This window comes from Manis javanica, chromosome 14 (assembly GCF_040802235.1).
Source record: "Manis javanica isolate MJ-LG chromosome 14, MJ_LKY, whole genome shotgun sequence".
Lineage (NCBI taxonomy): Eukaryota > Metazoa > Chordata > Mammalia > Pholidota > Manidae > Manis > Manis javanica.
This window is the reverse complement of record NC_133169.1, coordinates 91,465,382-91,483,412: the sequence shown is the minus strand read 5'-3', so window position 1 is coordinate 91,483,412 and position 18,031 is coordinate 91,465,382. Positions and strand designations below refer to the sequence as shown.

The 18,031-nt window shown below is 49.1% G+C and overlaps 1 protein-coding gene across 4 annotated transcripts in view; it reads right to left on the bottom strand.

Annotated features, from left to right (window-relative positions):
- Positions 1-18,031, bottom strand: part of SH3RF2 (SH3 domain containing ring finger 2) — a 101,684-nt gene extending 83,653 nt beyond the window's left edge. For 3 of the 4 annotated variants that reach the window (XM_017658689.3, XM_073221913.1, XM_017658692.3), the window contains exons 1-2: positions 17,888-18,031; positions 16,488-16,969 (exon numbers count right to left, since the gene is read on the bottom strand). In XM_017658689.3, the coding sequence (XP_017514178.3) occupies positions 16,488-16,865 (378 nt within the window). In that variant the 5' untranslated portion in view covers positions 16,866-16,969; positions 17,888-18,031. Of the gene's footprint in view, positions 1-16,487; positions 16,970-17,289; positions 17,314-17,887 lie in introns of those variants that run through there. The other variant, XM_073221912.1, reaches the window with a different exon arrangement.

Genomic DNA, 18,031 nt, shown 5'->3' with positions numbered 1-18,031 from the left:
TAGGAGTGTGTGCTAGCAAAGCTAAGTTCAGCGTCTGTATAAAAATTCCTATCAGTTGCTTGCTGCTATCAAATATCACGCTACCTGTGAAAGCTCTTAGAGGGATTGCATTTTAACTTCCTGCCTTGTTTCCAATGACACTGAGAATTGTGTTTGCCATCTGCCTTGCCTATTGGGTTCTTTTTGATCCTGTTTCGACCCTGCTAATATATCTTTAAGTGCCAAGACCAATTTCACATCCTGTTAGTGTTCTTCCTAGGTAAGAATCTCATTTTCTGTTTCAGTAGACTTCCATTGGTAACAATGCCAGGTTTCCATTTATCTGAAATATTATGTCCCAAAAAGTTAAACACTAGTGAGATAGGTTGCCTGCCCATCTTTGAACAAAAGCTCAGAGAACAAATATTGTAGACATAAGTAAATTAGGGGAATGTAGGACTTTTAATTTCATCTTAGTTTTGTCAGTATCAGACACAAAGGAGTCTTAGGATTTAGAATCAGACCTTAGTTGTTAAAGCATCTAGATCATTTCAGTCCAACAGGTATTTGCAAGTGCCAGGCACTGAACTAGGTGGTGCTCAAAGGGCCTCTCCTTTTCTGGGCTTGGGGAGTGGCAATGATGTAAATCTGAGCTGCCTGCTGCCACGTGTCTTGTAGTGCATACTTGTGGTTCTTTTGAATGCCCTGCCTCTGACCCCATTCCTAAGTTTGGAAACCCACCTACCCTATGAATTTTGGTGGGTGGCAGAAAACCACCTCAGCCTGAAGAGGCTGAAAGTGCCAGTGTTATAAGCATCATTTTTCAGCCCTCGATCTATGCTTTGTCAGTTATAGGGACCTGATTTGAATTTCAAATTTGAGTTAGGGACACAAAGAAGGGACTAGGGTAGACTCATCTCTACCTCTGTGGGAAGGTGGTGGAGGCCAAAGCAAGGTGGACCTCCAACTGCAGGAGGAAGAGTGGGGCCAGGGGAGGCCCTAGTGTGGTGCGAGGGCGTTCAGCCCAGAAGTCTGCACTTGGTCACTTGGGGCGTTGTTTTGGACAAGGTGGCCTCAAATCAGGCTTTGCAACCCCCTTAGAAGTTGTCAACTACCTAATATCCTTTTTTATTAATCTTATCTCTTCTTAAGTCTCTTTTTTTGCAGTGGGTCCTATTGTTTGCAACTAAGAACTCTAGAGGGTAAACCTTTGATCCACATCACAGAGAATGGCATTTGCAATTGGGGAGAATGATGACCAATATCTAGAAGTGGGGTCAAGACAGAGGAGAGCGATGTGACAGGACAGTCTGAGTCCCTAGGGGCCCTGAGACCAGCTCTAATTCGTAACTCCCATTCTATGAGCTAACAAATTCCCACTTTTGTTCGAGCTAGTTTGAGGTGGGCTTTTGTGACTTGCCACTAAAAGAATTCTGGCAGACAGAGCAAATTAATATAAGGTATCAGGACACTCAAACATAGTCATCTCCTTTGGCCCAGTATTCACCTTTCTATTCTTTGGAAATAATTTAAAGTGTGAAAAAGCAAAATCCTAACAGTTGTTGGGATTCGGCAAACAGTTACATAAGAAAGTGCTTCTAGGGAACGATTGCACGGTGCTGGAGGCACCTGCTGCCAATTCATGTTCCCCCTTTACACACCTGCTTTACAGTTGGAAGGTGTCCTCGTTGATGCCTTGGTTTTACCTGTGTCTCTCTGCATAGTTTCGTTTCTTGCCCTTTCCCTTGAGTCTTTGGAAATTGCCTTTTGAGGCTCAAAAGTGTCCTAAACTGTGGGACTGTGTAATGCTTATTTGCTTCTCAGATCAAATAGCAGTTGAGCATTAGGGGTCTGCAAGGGCCGTGAAGTGGCCATGTTGCAAAACACTGCATATGATCTGGGTGTGCTCATGCTTCCAAAGGAATTCTCTGTGCTGACATCCAGTTTGGAGGCCTCGGACCTCAGCCCAGCAGACTAATGACAGCAGCCTGGGCACGATGCAGGTGGCCTGGGAAAACATGAAGTGCTGGGACCAAGATTCAGGGAACCTGGGATTCGGCCTTTGCATTTATTCACTAGCAAACTGTGTGGCCTTGGAAAATCCAATCTTATCACTGTGCCCTAGACTCCACATTTGTATAAGGCATGGGGCCAGATGTTTTTTACGGCCCTTTTTAGCTCTCAGCACCCGTGTTTTATGATTCCTTATAAGGTGGCATTTTAAAAGACAGCCTGAGATGAACTTGGTTTAGGAGTGCCTTTGTGAAATACCCACTCTAAGTCAGGCCTCAGGCAGAGTTGTGGGAGGAATTTGCTTGGATGAGTTCCCTTTTGGAGGAACTTGTCCCTAAGTCCTCAGAGTCGAGCCTCCTGAACCAACTCCCAAAGATGGGGGCCTGACTTGGCCCAGTTCTGCTCGTAGCTAGGGGTGCCAGGGGGTGGTCTGAACCGACTCACGACACCTACTGATTCAGCCTTCTAGGTTCCATTTAATATTGAGAACAACTATTTGAAGTAGGTCTTACAAATTTGCCACAGAGGAGACAGGCCCAGAGGGTTCTTGTGACGGCCAGCAAGTGAGGGAGGGCGGGACTTCAAGCCCAGTCATTTTGTTTTAATGCCTGTGACTTCCCTTTCTGCCTGATTGACATCCTGCTGGTGGGCACAGGTGAAATGAACAGTGAGGTGCACATTTAGGAAGGGCGACACGAGGCCTGTCCTCACCTCTCCCAGTTTTAGTGCTACAGCAGAGCATCTTAACGGCATCAGGTTTGGCCAGTTCCAGCTTTGTCTCTTGTTCTCAGTGTGACCTTGAACAAATTGATCTTTCTCAGCCTCAGTCTCCCTACCTGTAAAATGGGGATGAAGGTAATACCTCACACAGAGTTGTAAGAGTTAAATGGAAGTGCTTAGCATAGTGAATTATCAAAAAGGCTAGTGTCAGAGTTGCTTATTGTGGTAAATGGCTTCATAACACGTTTCCCAGCCACCCACCCTCCCCTGTGTGATGTCCCCACTCCCCTGTCAATGTCACTATACCTCCCAAATAATCTATGGGCACTCAATCTTGTCAGGGTCTGATGTTGGGGGGACCCAACTAAGACCATGCGTTAGGGGTTCTTTGAATCTATCCCAGTAGAATGTACATTATCTGACTATCCTGTTTACAGTTACATCCCAGTGCCTACATACCAGTGCCTGGCACACAGCACTCAGTGTATATTTGTGTAATGAGTGAATCCTAGCAGTGTTATGATGTAACAGAGAGTATGATGTAACTCACTGAGTTCAGTTGACATCCGTAGTCTACCATGTTCCCGCAGAATGTTAAACATGCTCTCCAAAACTTAGGGCAAAAAATATGTATATAATTTTCTTCTCTATAGTCCTTTCAAGAGTGGTATTCCTGTGACTGTCTTAGCGAGGGTTTGTTATGGCTGGAGGCTCTTTGCAGAGAAGAGACCCCAAGGGACTTTCCCTAGAAGTGTGGCAGTTCTTCCTGGAGCTCCCCCACCTCCATCCCCGTGGGTGGTGCTCCACAGATTCTCTTCTGGGACGAAGCCCTTTTGATGCTTGTTTGTGGGTAGTTTGAACACAAAGCCACTGGGCTCTGGACCAGAGGCCCTCAGTGGAAGAAGATGGACACCTGTGCACACAGTGAGGCAATTACGATATTAGAGAATAACCAAAATCATCCACATGTACTGAGAGCCTCATGGGCCAGTCCTTCAGAGTGTCCTATGTGTCACCACATTTAATCCTCAGAAGCAGTGCATGCGAAGGTTAAACGCTATCCCATTCTCAAACGAAGAGCTCGAGCTCAGGGAGGTTGCGTGAGGTACCCAAGGTCACACAACTAACAAGGACAGAACTGGGATTTGAAATAAACTATGGTGACTTCAGAGACCCTACTCTGTGGGTTATCTTCTATCTTCTATCTTGTCCTGTGGGTTAGGAATATTCAAAACCAGCTCACCAGGTGAACTAAGTGAAGTTCTTCAGTCTGGAGAAAATAAGATTTAAAAAATAAGCTGCAACTCTCCTGAGGTGCCTTCAAAGAGCTGTCGGCTCCCATGGAAAGCAAGGGCAGGTGTGTTTTGTGTGGCTCGATTTCAGGAAGACCTTCCTAATAGTGCTGCCCAGAGGTGGAGGGATAGAGTGTGTTCAGGCACAGAAAGCTCCCCGCACGGAGGGTCTACGAGAGAGGCCTGCAGCGCAGCAGAGGCGGCCGGCTGGCTCGAGGACCTTCCAGACCTCTTTCAGGCATGAGGTTCTAGAATACGAAGGAATCGGAAGATCCACCCAGTGCTGCATGTGTGATCCGTATAGCACATAGTCAGGGCGCAATGAGATGTGCACAGGTGACAGGACTCGAGAGAAATTTACTAATGGCATGTTAGTAAGTAAGAAAGTAGGAGAAGTGCCTTGTACGCCCCTTGCGTAAGGGAGGCAGGGCTGCTGGGCCACAAGATGAAGCGGCACATGGCGGCCAAGAACACAGGCCCCCAGTCGGTCTGCACGGGTAGCTCTGGGCAAGCTACGTGGTATTCCTGAGCCTCAGTTTTCTTATCTGTAAAACAGTGTTGCCTTATCTGTAAAGCAAACAGTGGATTAAAACACTTTTGCAGGTCAAGTGTTTAGCACAGGCCCTTGAAGACTGTAAGGGCTCAAAAATGGAACCTGTTTTTTCTAAAAACCTTTCCATTTTTTATTTTATTTCTTAAAACCATAAAGGCAAATACTTCTGTATCATTTGCCTAGTCTGAAAAATACGAAGAGGACACATTTTTAATTTGAGATGCTGGAATCTTGAGACTCAGAGAATCTGGGACTTTTCCTATAACCATAGTAATTGCTCACATGGATTACGTACTCAGAGACATTGCATGTCACGGGGTCGGTTCTCAGCTGAGACAGGATTAGAAGCTGACTTTCCTGGACCTCAGGCTTTATTTTCCCCCACCTGTAATGGGGATTCTGCCACACAGGTTCCCCAAAAGGAATGGAACATAAATGTTTTTTACCAACTGTTCACGTTTCTAGGAAAAGCAGACTGGTTCTTGTATCAGAGCTTGTTCTATCTGCTAGTGACATGTCCCCCCAAGTACTCCCCCACCCCATTGCATGCTTGGCCTCTTGACAGCTTCCCTCCCTTTTCTCCTTCGTCTGCCCTGATTTTGTGGCTCTTACCTAGACCTTCTTACACGTGCCTTTCTGTGACTCCACTTCCCTCCCCTCTCGTCTCCATCTCTACGCACTTAGACTCATTTCTATTACTTAAATCCTGTCGTTTCTGACCAAGTGGCACCCACTCAAGACCTAGCATACCATCGACACGGAGTCGGCTGGGCTAGGATTACATCCAGGGGCCGATCAGCGTTCCGAGGCGGGTATGGTGCTGGCGGGAGCTGACCAGCAACGGCCCCAGGGCAGCCTGTGTTGGTCACCCCCATGCATCTGGTTAAGAGCCAGGTCCCCGGGGCAGCAGACCTAGTTCAGATCCGCGCTCTACCACTTCCCAGCAGTTTCCTCATCTGTGAAATGGGAAAATACCACGGACCTCCAAGGGGCTGTTGGGAGGATTCAAGGAAAGCACGGTTATTTTGCACGGTGTGTGGTGTGTGGTGTCTGCTTCACGATAGTGCAGGTTCCCAGGGTGCTGACTGCCAGCCGTGCCTACCTCCCCTCTGGCTCCCCTGCCCCTTCCTGGTCTCTCCCTCCTTGCCAGGCAGTCAGGGCAAGCCGTCCACGGAACGAAGCTTGCTCGCCGCGCCAGGCCCTGGGATGGCAGCTGGAATGGAGAAGCTAGGAAACCCAGGGCCTGTCTCAACCACAGCGTGTTATGATGATGAGAAAAAGAGAAAAAAACACGACTCCACCGCTTCAAAACCTTCAGAATACAAAAACAAAACAGTGAAAAGAAACATGCTTAACTGCAAATTCTTTTCCTCATAAAAGGAAGAGATGGGAAATACCATTTCTGTTCAAATACAGGCCCCTGCACCCTCCAGAGGAAGAGGACACCACCGCCTCCTTCCGTCACCCTCGTCTCCGCCCTGCAGGCAGGGAGCCCAAATCCTTGGGTTCCCCTCCTCCGTGGACATGTCCCGCGCCAGGGAGGAGCCTGAAATCTAGGACTCTTGCTTCTCCAGAGAGCCGTCAGGGGAAGTTCTCTCTTCTGCCCCCCATGTCTCTGCCGTCCCTGTTTATCAAGGGAAAGTCCCGTAGGAGTCACTGCAGCCTTGCTCTCCTACCCAGGCAGCCTGCCAATGCCACAGACCACCACCCTTCCTGGACACGACACAGCTCTGCAGAGCTCCGTTCCTACCCCTTGCCCACTGTTTCTGCTGTATTGCCTTGGCAACCAGTTAAAACACTTCTGTGTGTGTGGTAGCACCATCCCAAATTCTGCAAACCGGGACCACCTGCTCAGGGGGCGGCGGCACTGTCCGTCAGTTGGTGTTCTCTCTCTCTGGCTCCATTCTGGTTCGACTTCTTTTTTCACCTCCCAATTATGTCTGAATCTACTGCAAGCACCTACATGCCCTTCATAACACACTTGGCTTGAAACCAAGACACACCCTTGTCAGCAGGACGGGGGCTGGAAGACATCCCGAGGACCAAGCAGTTGGTCTGTCCCCTTTCATCTAGCCTCAGGGGAGGATGCCAGCAGCTCCTTAGCCGTGAAGCTGCTGAATCTAAGTGCAGTTTCTTGCAATGTGGGGAACATTATGCATCCGATAATTAAATATTTATTGGATGCCATTGCATTTCAGGCACTGTGCTAGATCCAGAGGAGACAAGACACCTACTTAACTGCATGGAGTCTGCAGTCCAGTAGGAAGGAGAAGTTAAGACGCTACTGTACAGCCTGTGTGCTGCAGAGGCCGGAGGGTGGCACTGGGGACTCTGGGAACCTGAGGAGAAACTGAAGGCCGTCTTAGGATTTGGGACTGACTTCCTGGAGGAATGGAGGCCCCCCCAAGATCTGAGCGTGGGCTGCGGTCAGCTCCGCGGGCCAGCTTCCTGACTCAGGGGACAGTTTCGGCCTCGCCTCCTCTAACCCAGCCTGTGTGGCCGATGCCCTCAGCGGGAGGGGTCTGCTTCAGACACTCCGGGAGTATTTGCCTTATTTCTCCTGTTCTCCAGGCCAAAGTTTCCCCGTTAGCCTCTCAGGGAAGGACAACAGTGAATGACCCAAGGCCTCTCGCCTCTTCTCTTGGCTCTCCAGGCTATGCATGTGAGTGGTGCCGGGAAGGCACATTTTCCCAAACCAGTAGCATCGGGTCTATGGTGTCAGAACTCGCTACCCAATGCATGCAACCCTCAGTGGATTCTGAGGTTTGCAATCCTCAGTGTCATGGCTTTCTGTGAATGCTTGGGATAATTAGGAATCAGACCATCTGCATTAAAAAAAAAATGCAACCTCAATAACTATTCCCAAACACAAATACAAAATGCTAGATTTTAATGTAACCATTCTCCTCCATTTGTTTTCTCACATTAACATTTGTTAGGCACAAACCTCTTGTGTGTAGCGAAAACAGTAGCACCCATCTCTGTGGCTTGTAGAAGTGCTAAGTGAGATTCTGTAAGTAAAAGGGCTTCACCCTGTGCCTGACCCATAGTAAGTCCTTTATTTTAAGATTTATCCACTGCACCGTGATTATTAGTTTGCCTGGCTATCTTCCAATAGACCACGGGCTCTGAGGGAAAGTCATAGCTTATTTACTTTTGCTCTTAATTGGAGTCCAGCAAAGGGTCTTACTCATTAAAGGCATCCTGCACACGTTGCTGAATGAATGGGACATGGGAAATAATAATGGTGCTTCCCGTTGATTGTCACATGCCTATGTGTCACAACCTGTGCTAAGAACTTTATGAGAATTTTCTTGATTTTTCCTCCAAATGACGTCATGATCATTGTTATCTGCATGCCTACGACACAGTCAAACAGCAGTCCAACTGCAAGAAGCACAGTATTTTAAGAGATTAATTTACCTGGATGAGTGCAAGCAGACAGTTAACCTTTACTAGGAGCTAGCTTTGGCCAGACCCTGTGCTAATTAGGAATCACCTAACTAAATCCTCTCAATAACCCTATGAGGTGAGCTAACTATCTCCATTTCACAGCAATGATGCTCAGAGTCGCTAAGTAACTTGCCCAGAAGCCACACAGCCAGTGCCCACAAATGGAGAGCTTTTGTTCAGAATCACGGCCTTATCTTGTGTACTTGCCTTATGGGAAGTCTGAGATCAGAAGCAGCAGAAAATTGGAATACGTATTTTAAAAATGATACTGAAACACCCATTCCTGTTATTCAGAAAGGAGTTTTTAAAATACATATCTATGTACCAGGGGGTAATGGAGAATTATTGTTCAATTGGTACAGAGCTTCAGTGTTAGATGATAAGAAATTTCTGTAGATGGATAGTGGTGATAGTTGCACAATGTGCATGCACTTAATGACACTGAACTGTACCCCTAAAAATGGCTAAAATGGTAAATTTTATGTTATGTAGGTTTGGCAGCACGGAAAGTACAGGGACTACGTTCCTACCTGACATGCTGCCTTCCCATCACACTGGAGGCCGGGCCAATTCCGCTCATGACTCAGTGGCAAATTCGTTTGGGGCCTCTTCCTTTCTGTCACTGGTATCTCTGTGCCTAAGTGTCAGTAAAGTCAAACCGAAGTATTTCCCTAAGATCAAAGGAGCACATAACATGTGTGGGATCTGACACGGGGTGAGCCAGAGATGGAGTGGCAATTCCTATCTTCTTTGGGTCAGCAATTTATGAGCCGAGTGGTTTTGAACGTGGCTCACCACATTTTCCGGAGGATGCTATTTGTCAGCCCAAAAGATACTTAATAAGGTGATTCACATGTAGAATATTTCAGTCAGTGCATGACTTCACGCCTACTATAATGTGCTGCTCATTCTTCACATAACTTGGTAATGGCTTGATTCATGAAGAGTTAGTCCGTAATTCCAGGTAGTCCACCACACACATGAATATACTCACCTGCTTATTCAAAACTTATCGTTCAAAAAAATATCTTGGGGTTCTTCATATGGGCCAGGCTGCAGGCTGGGTACTCTGAGCACAGTACTGGAGACAGGACTAGTTGCCTGTTCAGCTTGCCCTTGGAAAAAAGACTGGAGGGTGACAGAGATCAGAGGTGAACTCAGCCGCCCTCTGGGTCCTTGAGTACGAGCCCGTGGGCACCGTGGTCTGAGCTCTCAGTGGTGTGAGCTTTCAAGACAGAGCCTGGCACCCAGCAGGCCCTTATAAGTGGTCTGTGGAAGGCCGTGGTTTCTGAGCCAGGGCCCTGGAGCCATGTGTCTGTGGGGCTCGCATAGACCCGGGTTGCAGGGAGATGCTCATGACGACCAGACTTGTCTTTCCTCCACTGGAATGCGTCAGGACCAAGGTGACTGGTCAGGTAAGCTGACCATTTCAGTGGAAAAGAATGGCCTTGTCTGCCTGTGAAGGGGAGGCGGCCCCTCTCCTCAGTTACCCAGCAAGCTCAGCCGTCCGCTGGGATCACTGTCTGGCTGCGTAGCTGGAGCCCGTCGGCCACGTGAGAACACAGAGCCAGTTTGGTCTCGGAGAGACTGTACCACACAGAGAGCCCAACACACACAGCTTCCTGGTGCGTTTTGAGGCGAGGTTTCCAGTCACCATCCTCTTCTCCATCTGTTTCCTTCTCCCTCTCTTCCAACTCTCATTCTGGGTGAGAGGCCGCCACCCAGCTGCGCCATTCATATCGCCCGCATGCCCGGAACAGACTTGCCTTTTCATCCCTTGACCAAGTCCTTCCCGATCAATGATGTTTTCCTCGGAAGTTTCTTTTTGACCAAGCGCTCCGTTAACCTCACGCTGAACTATCTCACCTCCTGACGTTTTCATTAACCGTCACTTCCCCGAGTCTAAGACTTCTTTGTCTTAATCAACTTTATTGGGTTACAACTTATACACAAAAATGTACAGTTTGATTAACTTAGACAAACGTAGATACCATCGCATGAAACATTTGTAGTACGTCAAAAATAACTATACTTTATAGTTTTGCTATTCCTAGAATTTTATACAAAGGGAACCAGGCAATAATATACTTTTGAGCAAGATACTCCCTTTTTAACCTCAGTATTCCTAAAACTGGATGTATCTTACAGAGAATGCCTTACATGGTACTGTTTCATTTTTCCCTTAAGAGCTATAACTAAATAGAAATACATCTTATAATGGACAGTATCTTTAAATCACGGATATACATGTAAAAAATATACTTTATATACTAAATGCAAGTATACATGTACATGTATGTGTAAATATGCCCAGTGACTAGCTGGTTTTGCCATTAGCACCGGGAAGGTGAGAATCTTTACTGTGTAGGTTCCCAGAGTGCCCACACCCGGACACGGGCAGGAGCTAAGTGGGTACTGTCGAAGGTGATGCACGGAGTTTGTTTTCCACGATTATCTTCCAATGGCAAGAATTTGCCTTAAACTCTTCCCAGAATGAGTCAATAGCCTCTGACCACAACAGGGGTTCTCTTTGGGGTGCAGCTGCCTCTGCATTAGTATGAGACAGCATTTCCCAGGATTTGCTGCATGGACAGTTAATAAACTCAAGGTGCTAATAGAAGGGGTGGCGAGGTGCTGCTGTCCTAGACATTCGAGAAACATTTCTTATGATAATTTACCACTTAGAGATTCACAGTTCACTGGGGTACTAGAAGTTCTGAAATGTCCTCCAGCAAAGAAAATAAGTTCAGCTCTGTTTCAGTCTTGGACTGGCTTGGCGCTAGAGCTTCATGCAACATCTATGAATAGCTTACGGAATCCGCCTTGTGAGAGACCTGTCTAATACACAAGCATGAATTTTAAAGAAGGGGAGAGGACACAGACATTGGGGAGAGCTATCTTTGAGCTGGTTGCAGCCAAGCCCAGAGCCATGGCATGGCATCTGGAGTGGGATGGATGAGGATGCCTTCACGAGTCAAGGGCGAACGGGCACTTTCCTTTGTCCCATAATCTCTTTGTCTTATGGGGGGGACGCTGGGCAGGCACCCTTACCTAAGAGGAGGGGAAAACATGCATTGGCTGATGCCCGCGCCGGATAACTGAGGCTGGGTAAGGCCGGCCTGCCCCGCCCTCTGCCGAGGCCGTCCCACGGACGACGAACTCCTGTGTTTGTCTGCTGTTTGGACACCTTGACCTGATGAAAAACCCGACACGGGTAATGAAGAGAACGGCGTGTTAAAACTGAGAGACGCCCACCTGCAGGAATCACCCCGATCGCGTCCACGAGGCCAAGTCCTCCTAAGTGGCGCCGACCTGACATACATGGCGATGAGGGGAGATGAGAGTGGGCCGGGGAAAACCACGCAGAGGGTAAGAAAAGAACAAGGGCCCCCTTTCCTTTGTAGAAACATTATTTTAAACATCCTCATACAGTAACATTGACCTTTTTCTTTCAGCGTGTATTCCTGTGAATTTTAGCTCTTGCATAGATGGACTTAATTGCCACCACGATCAAGATACCGAGCGGTTCCATTACCCCATAAAGCTCCCTCGATCTGCCCATGATAGGTCCGCCCTCGCCCAGCCCTGGCAACCACTGAAAACCAAGACCGGTGTGTCTTTCCGAGCACTCCCTTTGCTTTGCTACCCCCGCTGCATGTTCACTTGTGGGTGCAAAGAACTCCTGATTCCACACTGGTAGACTTTCTCCTCAATTCTTGCTGCTCTGTTACTGCTGCCAACACTTGCTAGCATCTCATATGTACCCGTCACTTGTACGGAGCTTATTCCATTCACTATCTCACTTTAATCTTACAATAGCCTTATGATACATGTACACCATTATTATCTTCACTATACAGATATAGAAGCTGAGGGTCAGAGACGTTAAGCGACTTGCCTAAGGCTTCACAGGTCACAAATAATTGAACCGCAGCACAGACCCAGCTCTGTTTGACCACACATCCATAAACACCAGAGTAAGAAATAGAAGGGAAGGGACTGTAACTAGGAAGGAGGCACACAGGCAGGCCAGCAGCAGAGCCAGTTTTGGGCCGTGTGTTTTTTAAAAAGGTTTACAAACGTGTGTGGAGCTGGAACCATTTGGATCTCCTGACTTTTCAATATCAGGTCCTGCCCTTTTTCTGCTCCACCTGCCTCATGTAGTTCTTGCTCATGCGGGTGACACCTGCCCACTGTTTTCAGGGGCTTGGGATGGTTTTAGTCCCTTTGCAAATGCAGCAAAAGCCACTGTCTGTGTGACAGCTCTGCCGCAGGACACAGCCTCTGAGGCCCAGGAGAGGAGCTGGATGCCTTCTGACTTCTCCTCAGCCTCAATTCCCTCATGGCCTTTCTGACCTCATTTTCCCCTTTGGTTGCTTGCAACACCAGCTGAAAATGTTTCTGGGGCTCTGCCACATGGTCTGTGAGCTGGAGGTGTCAGGTGCGTTCTTGCTGAGAAGGGGCGAGAGCGACAGGAACGTGTGTGGTTGGCATCATGTGTAACAAAGCAGGGAGAAAGTGCCACCCTGCAAGACCCAGGGCGGCAGCGTTTGTGTTGGGGATAGAGTGAGAGGCCAGGGAAGGGAAAGAGCAGTTAATGAATGATGGGTGAGGCTGGGGGAGTGGACTGCTGCTTGACCTGCACATGGTGTCCTTTGAGCTTGCTTTGGGAAAGTGAGGTTAGCTAGTTTTTCTCCTAGAGTCAACTCCGTGCTCCTTTAGGGTCTTGGAAACCAGCTGCCTAACCAGCACATTCTGGCAAGAATCACACATCCAAATCATGGCCATGGACCATTTGGAGAAAAATAAGACAAGCCAGAAATGTGGATACAAAGGGCCATTTCTATGTTAATGGATGACACTCCATTAACAAAGGGTGAAAGAGGGCACATTTAGAGTGGGAAGTGTTGAGTCATTTCAGTAACAGTAACAGCTAACGTTTATCGAGCATGAGATATGAGCCAGTCCATGCTAAGGGTGATTGAGATGAATCATCTCATTTATTTTTCACAACAACCCTCTGAGATAGGTCCTACTATTCTCTCCAATAAGCGGGTGGGGAATTGGAGGCCCAGAGGTTCAAGTGACTCACCCAAAGTACACAGCTCTTGAGGGACGGAAGCAGGGTTTTTGGAGTCTGATAGTTTTCAAATCTAAGCTCACAAGTTCTTAGCTTTGTTGCTTTACTGCCTGTCTTAATTCAGAAATATTGAAGGGTGGCTGACTGATGATGAGAAGGCATCAGCTGTTCAGGAGCTCATAACCTTCTTGAGGGCTTGCAAAGGGCCTCTGGCTTGACTGTAGTTTGGGAAAGAATCCGCAGCAGTGGGGTTTGCACGGCCAGGGGACCTCCCAGAGTCTGTGGGTCTCAGCTGTTGGTCTGAAATGATGGCATACTGTAGAAACCTACAGCCATTTCTCAAGTTTTCTTTTTACACAATAGGCTTGGGAGGGTTTTGGACAGGTAGGCACAATGGACTATTTTCTCTCTGGGGCTGGCCCATGAGGTGTGACTGCTGGTTCCGCCCTAGCGCTCTGGCTGGTATAAGAAGGACCTGGCTCTTGGAGCCGACTGGAAAAACCCTGGTGAGCCTGTTTAGATGAGCGTAGATGAGCAAGAGCAGACTTGGGCTTGAAAAGTTCATGGACAGGAAGTCAGACGTGTTCTTTCAGGGTGCCCGGCTAGCACGGAGTCCCCTGGGAGAGGTGCTTTACAAGATGGCACCTTGCAGCCATGGGCTATTTATGCCCTCTTAGGGAGCATTTTATACTTAGTATTAACCTGGCTTGGACCATCATAGACTCAGGCTCGATGAGAATACCTATTACATTCCCCCTGCAAGGCCTATCACTTCTTCTGTTTTGTAGAATGCCTCATGCATGGTAAGGCATGAAAAACAGCCAGGAATGATATTTACCATGATAAGGATCTTCCAAATGCCTTTCATCTAAGGATCTCAATGTGCTCTGAAAATACTAATGAGTGAAGTCTTACAATGGCTCTCTGTTCTTATGATACATTTTTCCATTTTGCAGAATTTTAAATCGAGACCCAGCAAACTTAAGTGGCTTGTGCAAACTCATACAGCAAGTTTAACTGAATGACAATGATGCTGCTTTGCATTTACACGGCATGTGTTTTCAAAGTTGATAGGAATATGTTGCAAAGGTAATTTCCACACCATCCAGGAGGGAAGTGGGTAGCAAGTATTATTAGTTGTTGACTAAACTGGGTAAACAGAGGGGGCAGGAAGGGCACGTTGACTTTGTAAGGATTTGACTGAAGAATCAAGTCCCGCTTCTGCCTCAGAACACAGTGTGATACCCCGGATACTCCTCAATTCTCTTAACTGGGGGATGCATGATTGCTTTGCCATTTCTAGGAAATACAGCTATGTTTTGGGGAGCAGAGACACGGTGCAGAATGACAGCCAGACTTACACCCAGGAACAGGTTTGTTCAATATCCCAGCTGAGGGAGGCGAAGGGGATGAGACGAGCCATTTCAGGGAAGGATGGCACAGGAAATGAAGGAAACAGGGCTGCTTGTGGGAGGCCACCAGCTCTGCTTTCTCACCCTCTTAGTGACCCAGGTCCTGCCTGAAAGCAGGTTCTGTGTTTCAGCCTCACGACAGAACTTGATCCATCGCAGCTCAGATGATGGGCTCCACGCCGTCACTGGCAACTCCTGGCTGACGTTGTAAGTGCTTGGGCAACAGTTCCAGGGACACACAGTATCTTCCTGGCTGTCTCTCACAAATGACTGGCTCTTACCCCCGTGGCTCCCTATGCCAGGCGGGACCTGCGGGACGTCCATTTGTTGCCCCCTTTTCTTAACCACACAGCCACATCAAAAAAGACTGAGAACGTGAACAAATATTCAAAGGCGGTAAGGGACTGGTTCCCTCCCAGTCTGGCGGCACTTCCTTAGTGAGCCACAATGCTCTGAGGGGGACGCCAGTCCGGCTGCGCAGGGTGGGGTGGGGGAGGCTGCTGGGTCTTAGGAATTCAAAGGAGGATTTGCTCTCCCCACGCCCCAGACAGAGCCCAGTTCTCTCTAAACAAAGCAGGTTTGGGAAAAGCTGGCTCTCCTCCCCCACCACCCTTTTCCAGGAATGTGGATTCTGATTGATGACTAGACCCAGGGCTAGCAGGGAACCTTAGAGAAGGGCGCCAGGCCCTTCTCTGGAATGTGTTGACACACACAAGCGCAATGGCAATGAAAAGTCATGTGAGTGAAGAAATCACACGAAGGTCCCGCTTCTCCTCGCTCTCGCTTTTGGATGTTTCCACAGCTCCCTAGCGCGTGTGCAGCTTAAAGGCGCAGCGAACTGAGGGAGGGGTGATCTGGTGGAGGGAATATTTTAGAATATCGTTCTGAATGCGCATTGCAAACCCACTGTCCCTCCCGTGTGGAGAACCAGCAGAAGACCCTACCACCACGTTAGTCTTCACAGCAGGGAGTCCTGAGACTTGGCTGTCAGTTTTAAAGCTTATTTTAGGCAAGGCTTCACAGAGTGCATCTTTAACTTTGCAAGTGTGCTAATGACCCAGGCCACAGTTTTCTGTATCCACTTCCACACAATGGCTCCAAAAGTGACAGTGTAAATGACAGCCCAGTGACCCTGCTGGACTCACGGGACCATGTCCTTCTCCTGAGACACCCTTACACTGCTCCCCACAAGGCTCACAGCCAGGCAGATAAAGTCCTCGGGATACGTTTGCACGGCTGCACGGAGCAATTCACATTTTTCAAACACCAAAAGCACTTGTACTGGATGACCCCCTGTGGCTCTACCCGGTCTGCTGTTTCTTCCTGCAGCTGCCGAGGTGCATTTTATCTGTGCGTTATCATTCCGTAAAGGCAGACACATCTGCAAGGCTTCTGCACGCATCTGCTGGCCTCACAGCCCAGCCTTCCCTATCATCCGTCCGCCCACATACACGCTTCCCTCCTGCACCATCTTGGGGAGTCAAGCACCTTGATTGCTTCGAACAGATTATTAATGAGCATTGTCATAGCAGCACTTTAGGATTAGGGGTGGAAAGATGGATCTGGGTAAAATTCGAACAAAACCTGACACTTAGCAACATCTCAGAGATCTCAAAAGCAAAAAGCAGTTGGGTTTGTTTTCTCTGTTTCCCGTCCTCACTTCCCAGGCACTGTTTTGGCCTCAGAACAGCAGACATGAAAGAGCATGAAAAAGAGCCGAGAAGGTTTTCCTTGTCCTACCAGCTTCTGGACAAGAAGCAGGGCGATCCTAGGAAGTTTCACGATTTTAAGGGTTCCCGGATAGATGACAAAGGCTCAGAATCCACCCTGTTTCAGTAAAATCATCACTGCCCACGGAAACTTATCTCTGGGGGACCTTGGCAGCCCACTTTGAAATGTAACTGAAAGCTGATAACCCCTAACCATTGGTGTACACAAATCCAACCTCCAAGTGACCCGATACGAACAAGTAAGTTCTCTCTTACCCCATCCATGTGGATTCGGACATTAGGCACCGGTTGGAAAGGGCTGGACTGCAGACCTTTGGGGGCGGCGCTGCCTTTCTTGCCGTCCTGCAAGGTCAGCGCGCCGGGCCTGCGGAAGGAGCCCGCTCTCCCTGAGCTCTGGCCTGCACGCACACCATCCAGAAGACGGACGAGCAGCAGGTTGGCCGGCAGCGCCTCGATGCCGCAGAACACCAGGGTCCTGCACTCCGGGCACCTCAGCTCCTTGTGGGCCTTGAGGATCCTCTGCAGACACGGCTTGCAGAAGGTGTGCTGGCAGGGGAGGACTCTGGCTGTGACATCCAGCCTTTCAAAGCACACAGGGCACTCCAGAAGATCGAGTAATGTCAAATCATCCATTTTATTTTAAAACTCCTGTCCTCACCTGGAGGGGCAAAGTCCACATCGTAGGGTCCGCTGAGCCAAGGGCCCGATCCGTCTCTTGGGGGCACCAGAATTCCTGCCTGATTGAAGAAGAAAGAAAGTGAGGAAAGAAATGTGGCCGCTCTGAGAGGTGTACCCCACCTACATGGAGGCAGCGTCTCACAAGGCACTTGGCAAGCACTCCGCTCCAGCGCCCGAGTCTCAGATGACTCATGCTGATTCAGGGCTGGCAGGTAGAGGACCGACTCCGGCCTGCTCTGAGGTCTGGGTCAGCGTTGGGCGGGGGCTGCCTGCCTAACTGGCTCCCTCAAGATCGCAGGCCGAGAGAAGGGAGACGCAAGTGGCCAGTGGAAGGGGCACCCCCCACCCCTCTCTGCCAGGGCTCGAGGGGGTCCCTTACCCCACCAGGCCGTCAGTCCCAGTTCTCAAGTCCAAAACCCCTCAGAATGCAATTTCTGTGAGGCTGTCTGCTCCTTCTTTCCCTTATCTGTCACCTGGAGCGCGTGCAGACCAGTCAAGTTTACATAAATGAGTTTATTTGAATCTCATGCAGACGTACAATTATTTTCTTCACCCTTTCTGTCCCCTCCCTCCTTCCCTTCTCTCTCTTTTTCCTTCTTCCTTGGTTTTCTGAGCCTCAGACCTGTTCCTCCCATGACACAGAGTCCCACAGCCTGTTCAGTTTCTTTGACAACTGTTCCCAGTCTCAAATGGAGCAGATGGGAATTCTGGGCGGCGGTCCCACTTGCAGACCAGGACGGGGCAGCCTGTGCAGGTGTGTGCGCGCGGGGAGGGGCTGGGAAGCATCGCTGTCCCGGGGACTGTCCTTTTGGATGTCTGAAAAGAGGTCTCCGGGCTCTAGAAGGCTCCCTGGCCGCTGGACGCCGGGCAGGAGGCGCTGGCCCCACTGGGGGGCACAGGGGACAGGACACACCGGGAGGAGGGATGGCGCTTCTCTGAAAGTGTCAGCACTGGGCAGGCGTGCGGGGGCCACTGACCTTGAGCGTGTCACTCAGCTGAGTTCAGCTCAGCGGGATCCTCTGCTTGGCCTGCGCCCTCCAGCTCGCCTCCCCTTCTCCCAGAGCCGCAGCAGCCGCTTTGAAAACTTGAACAACTCAGAGTCTTACTCACTTCAGGGGATC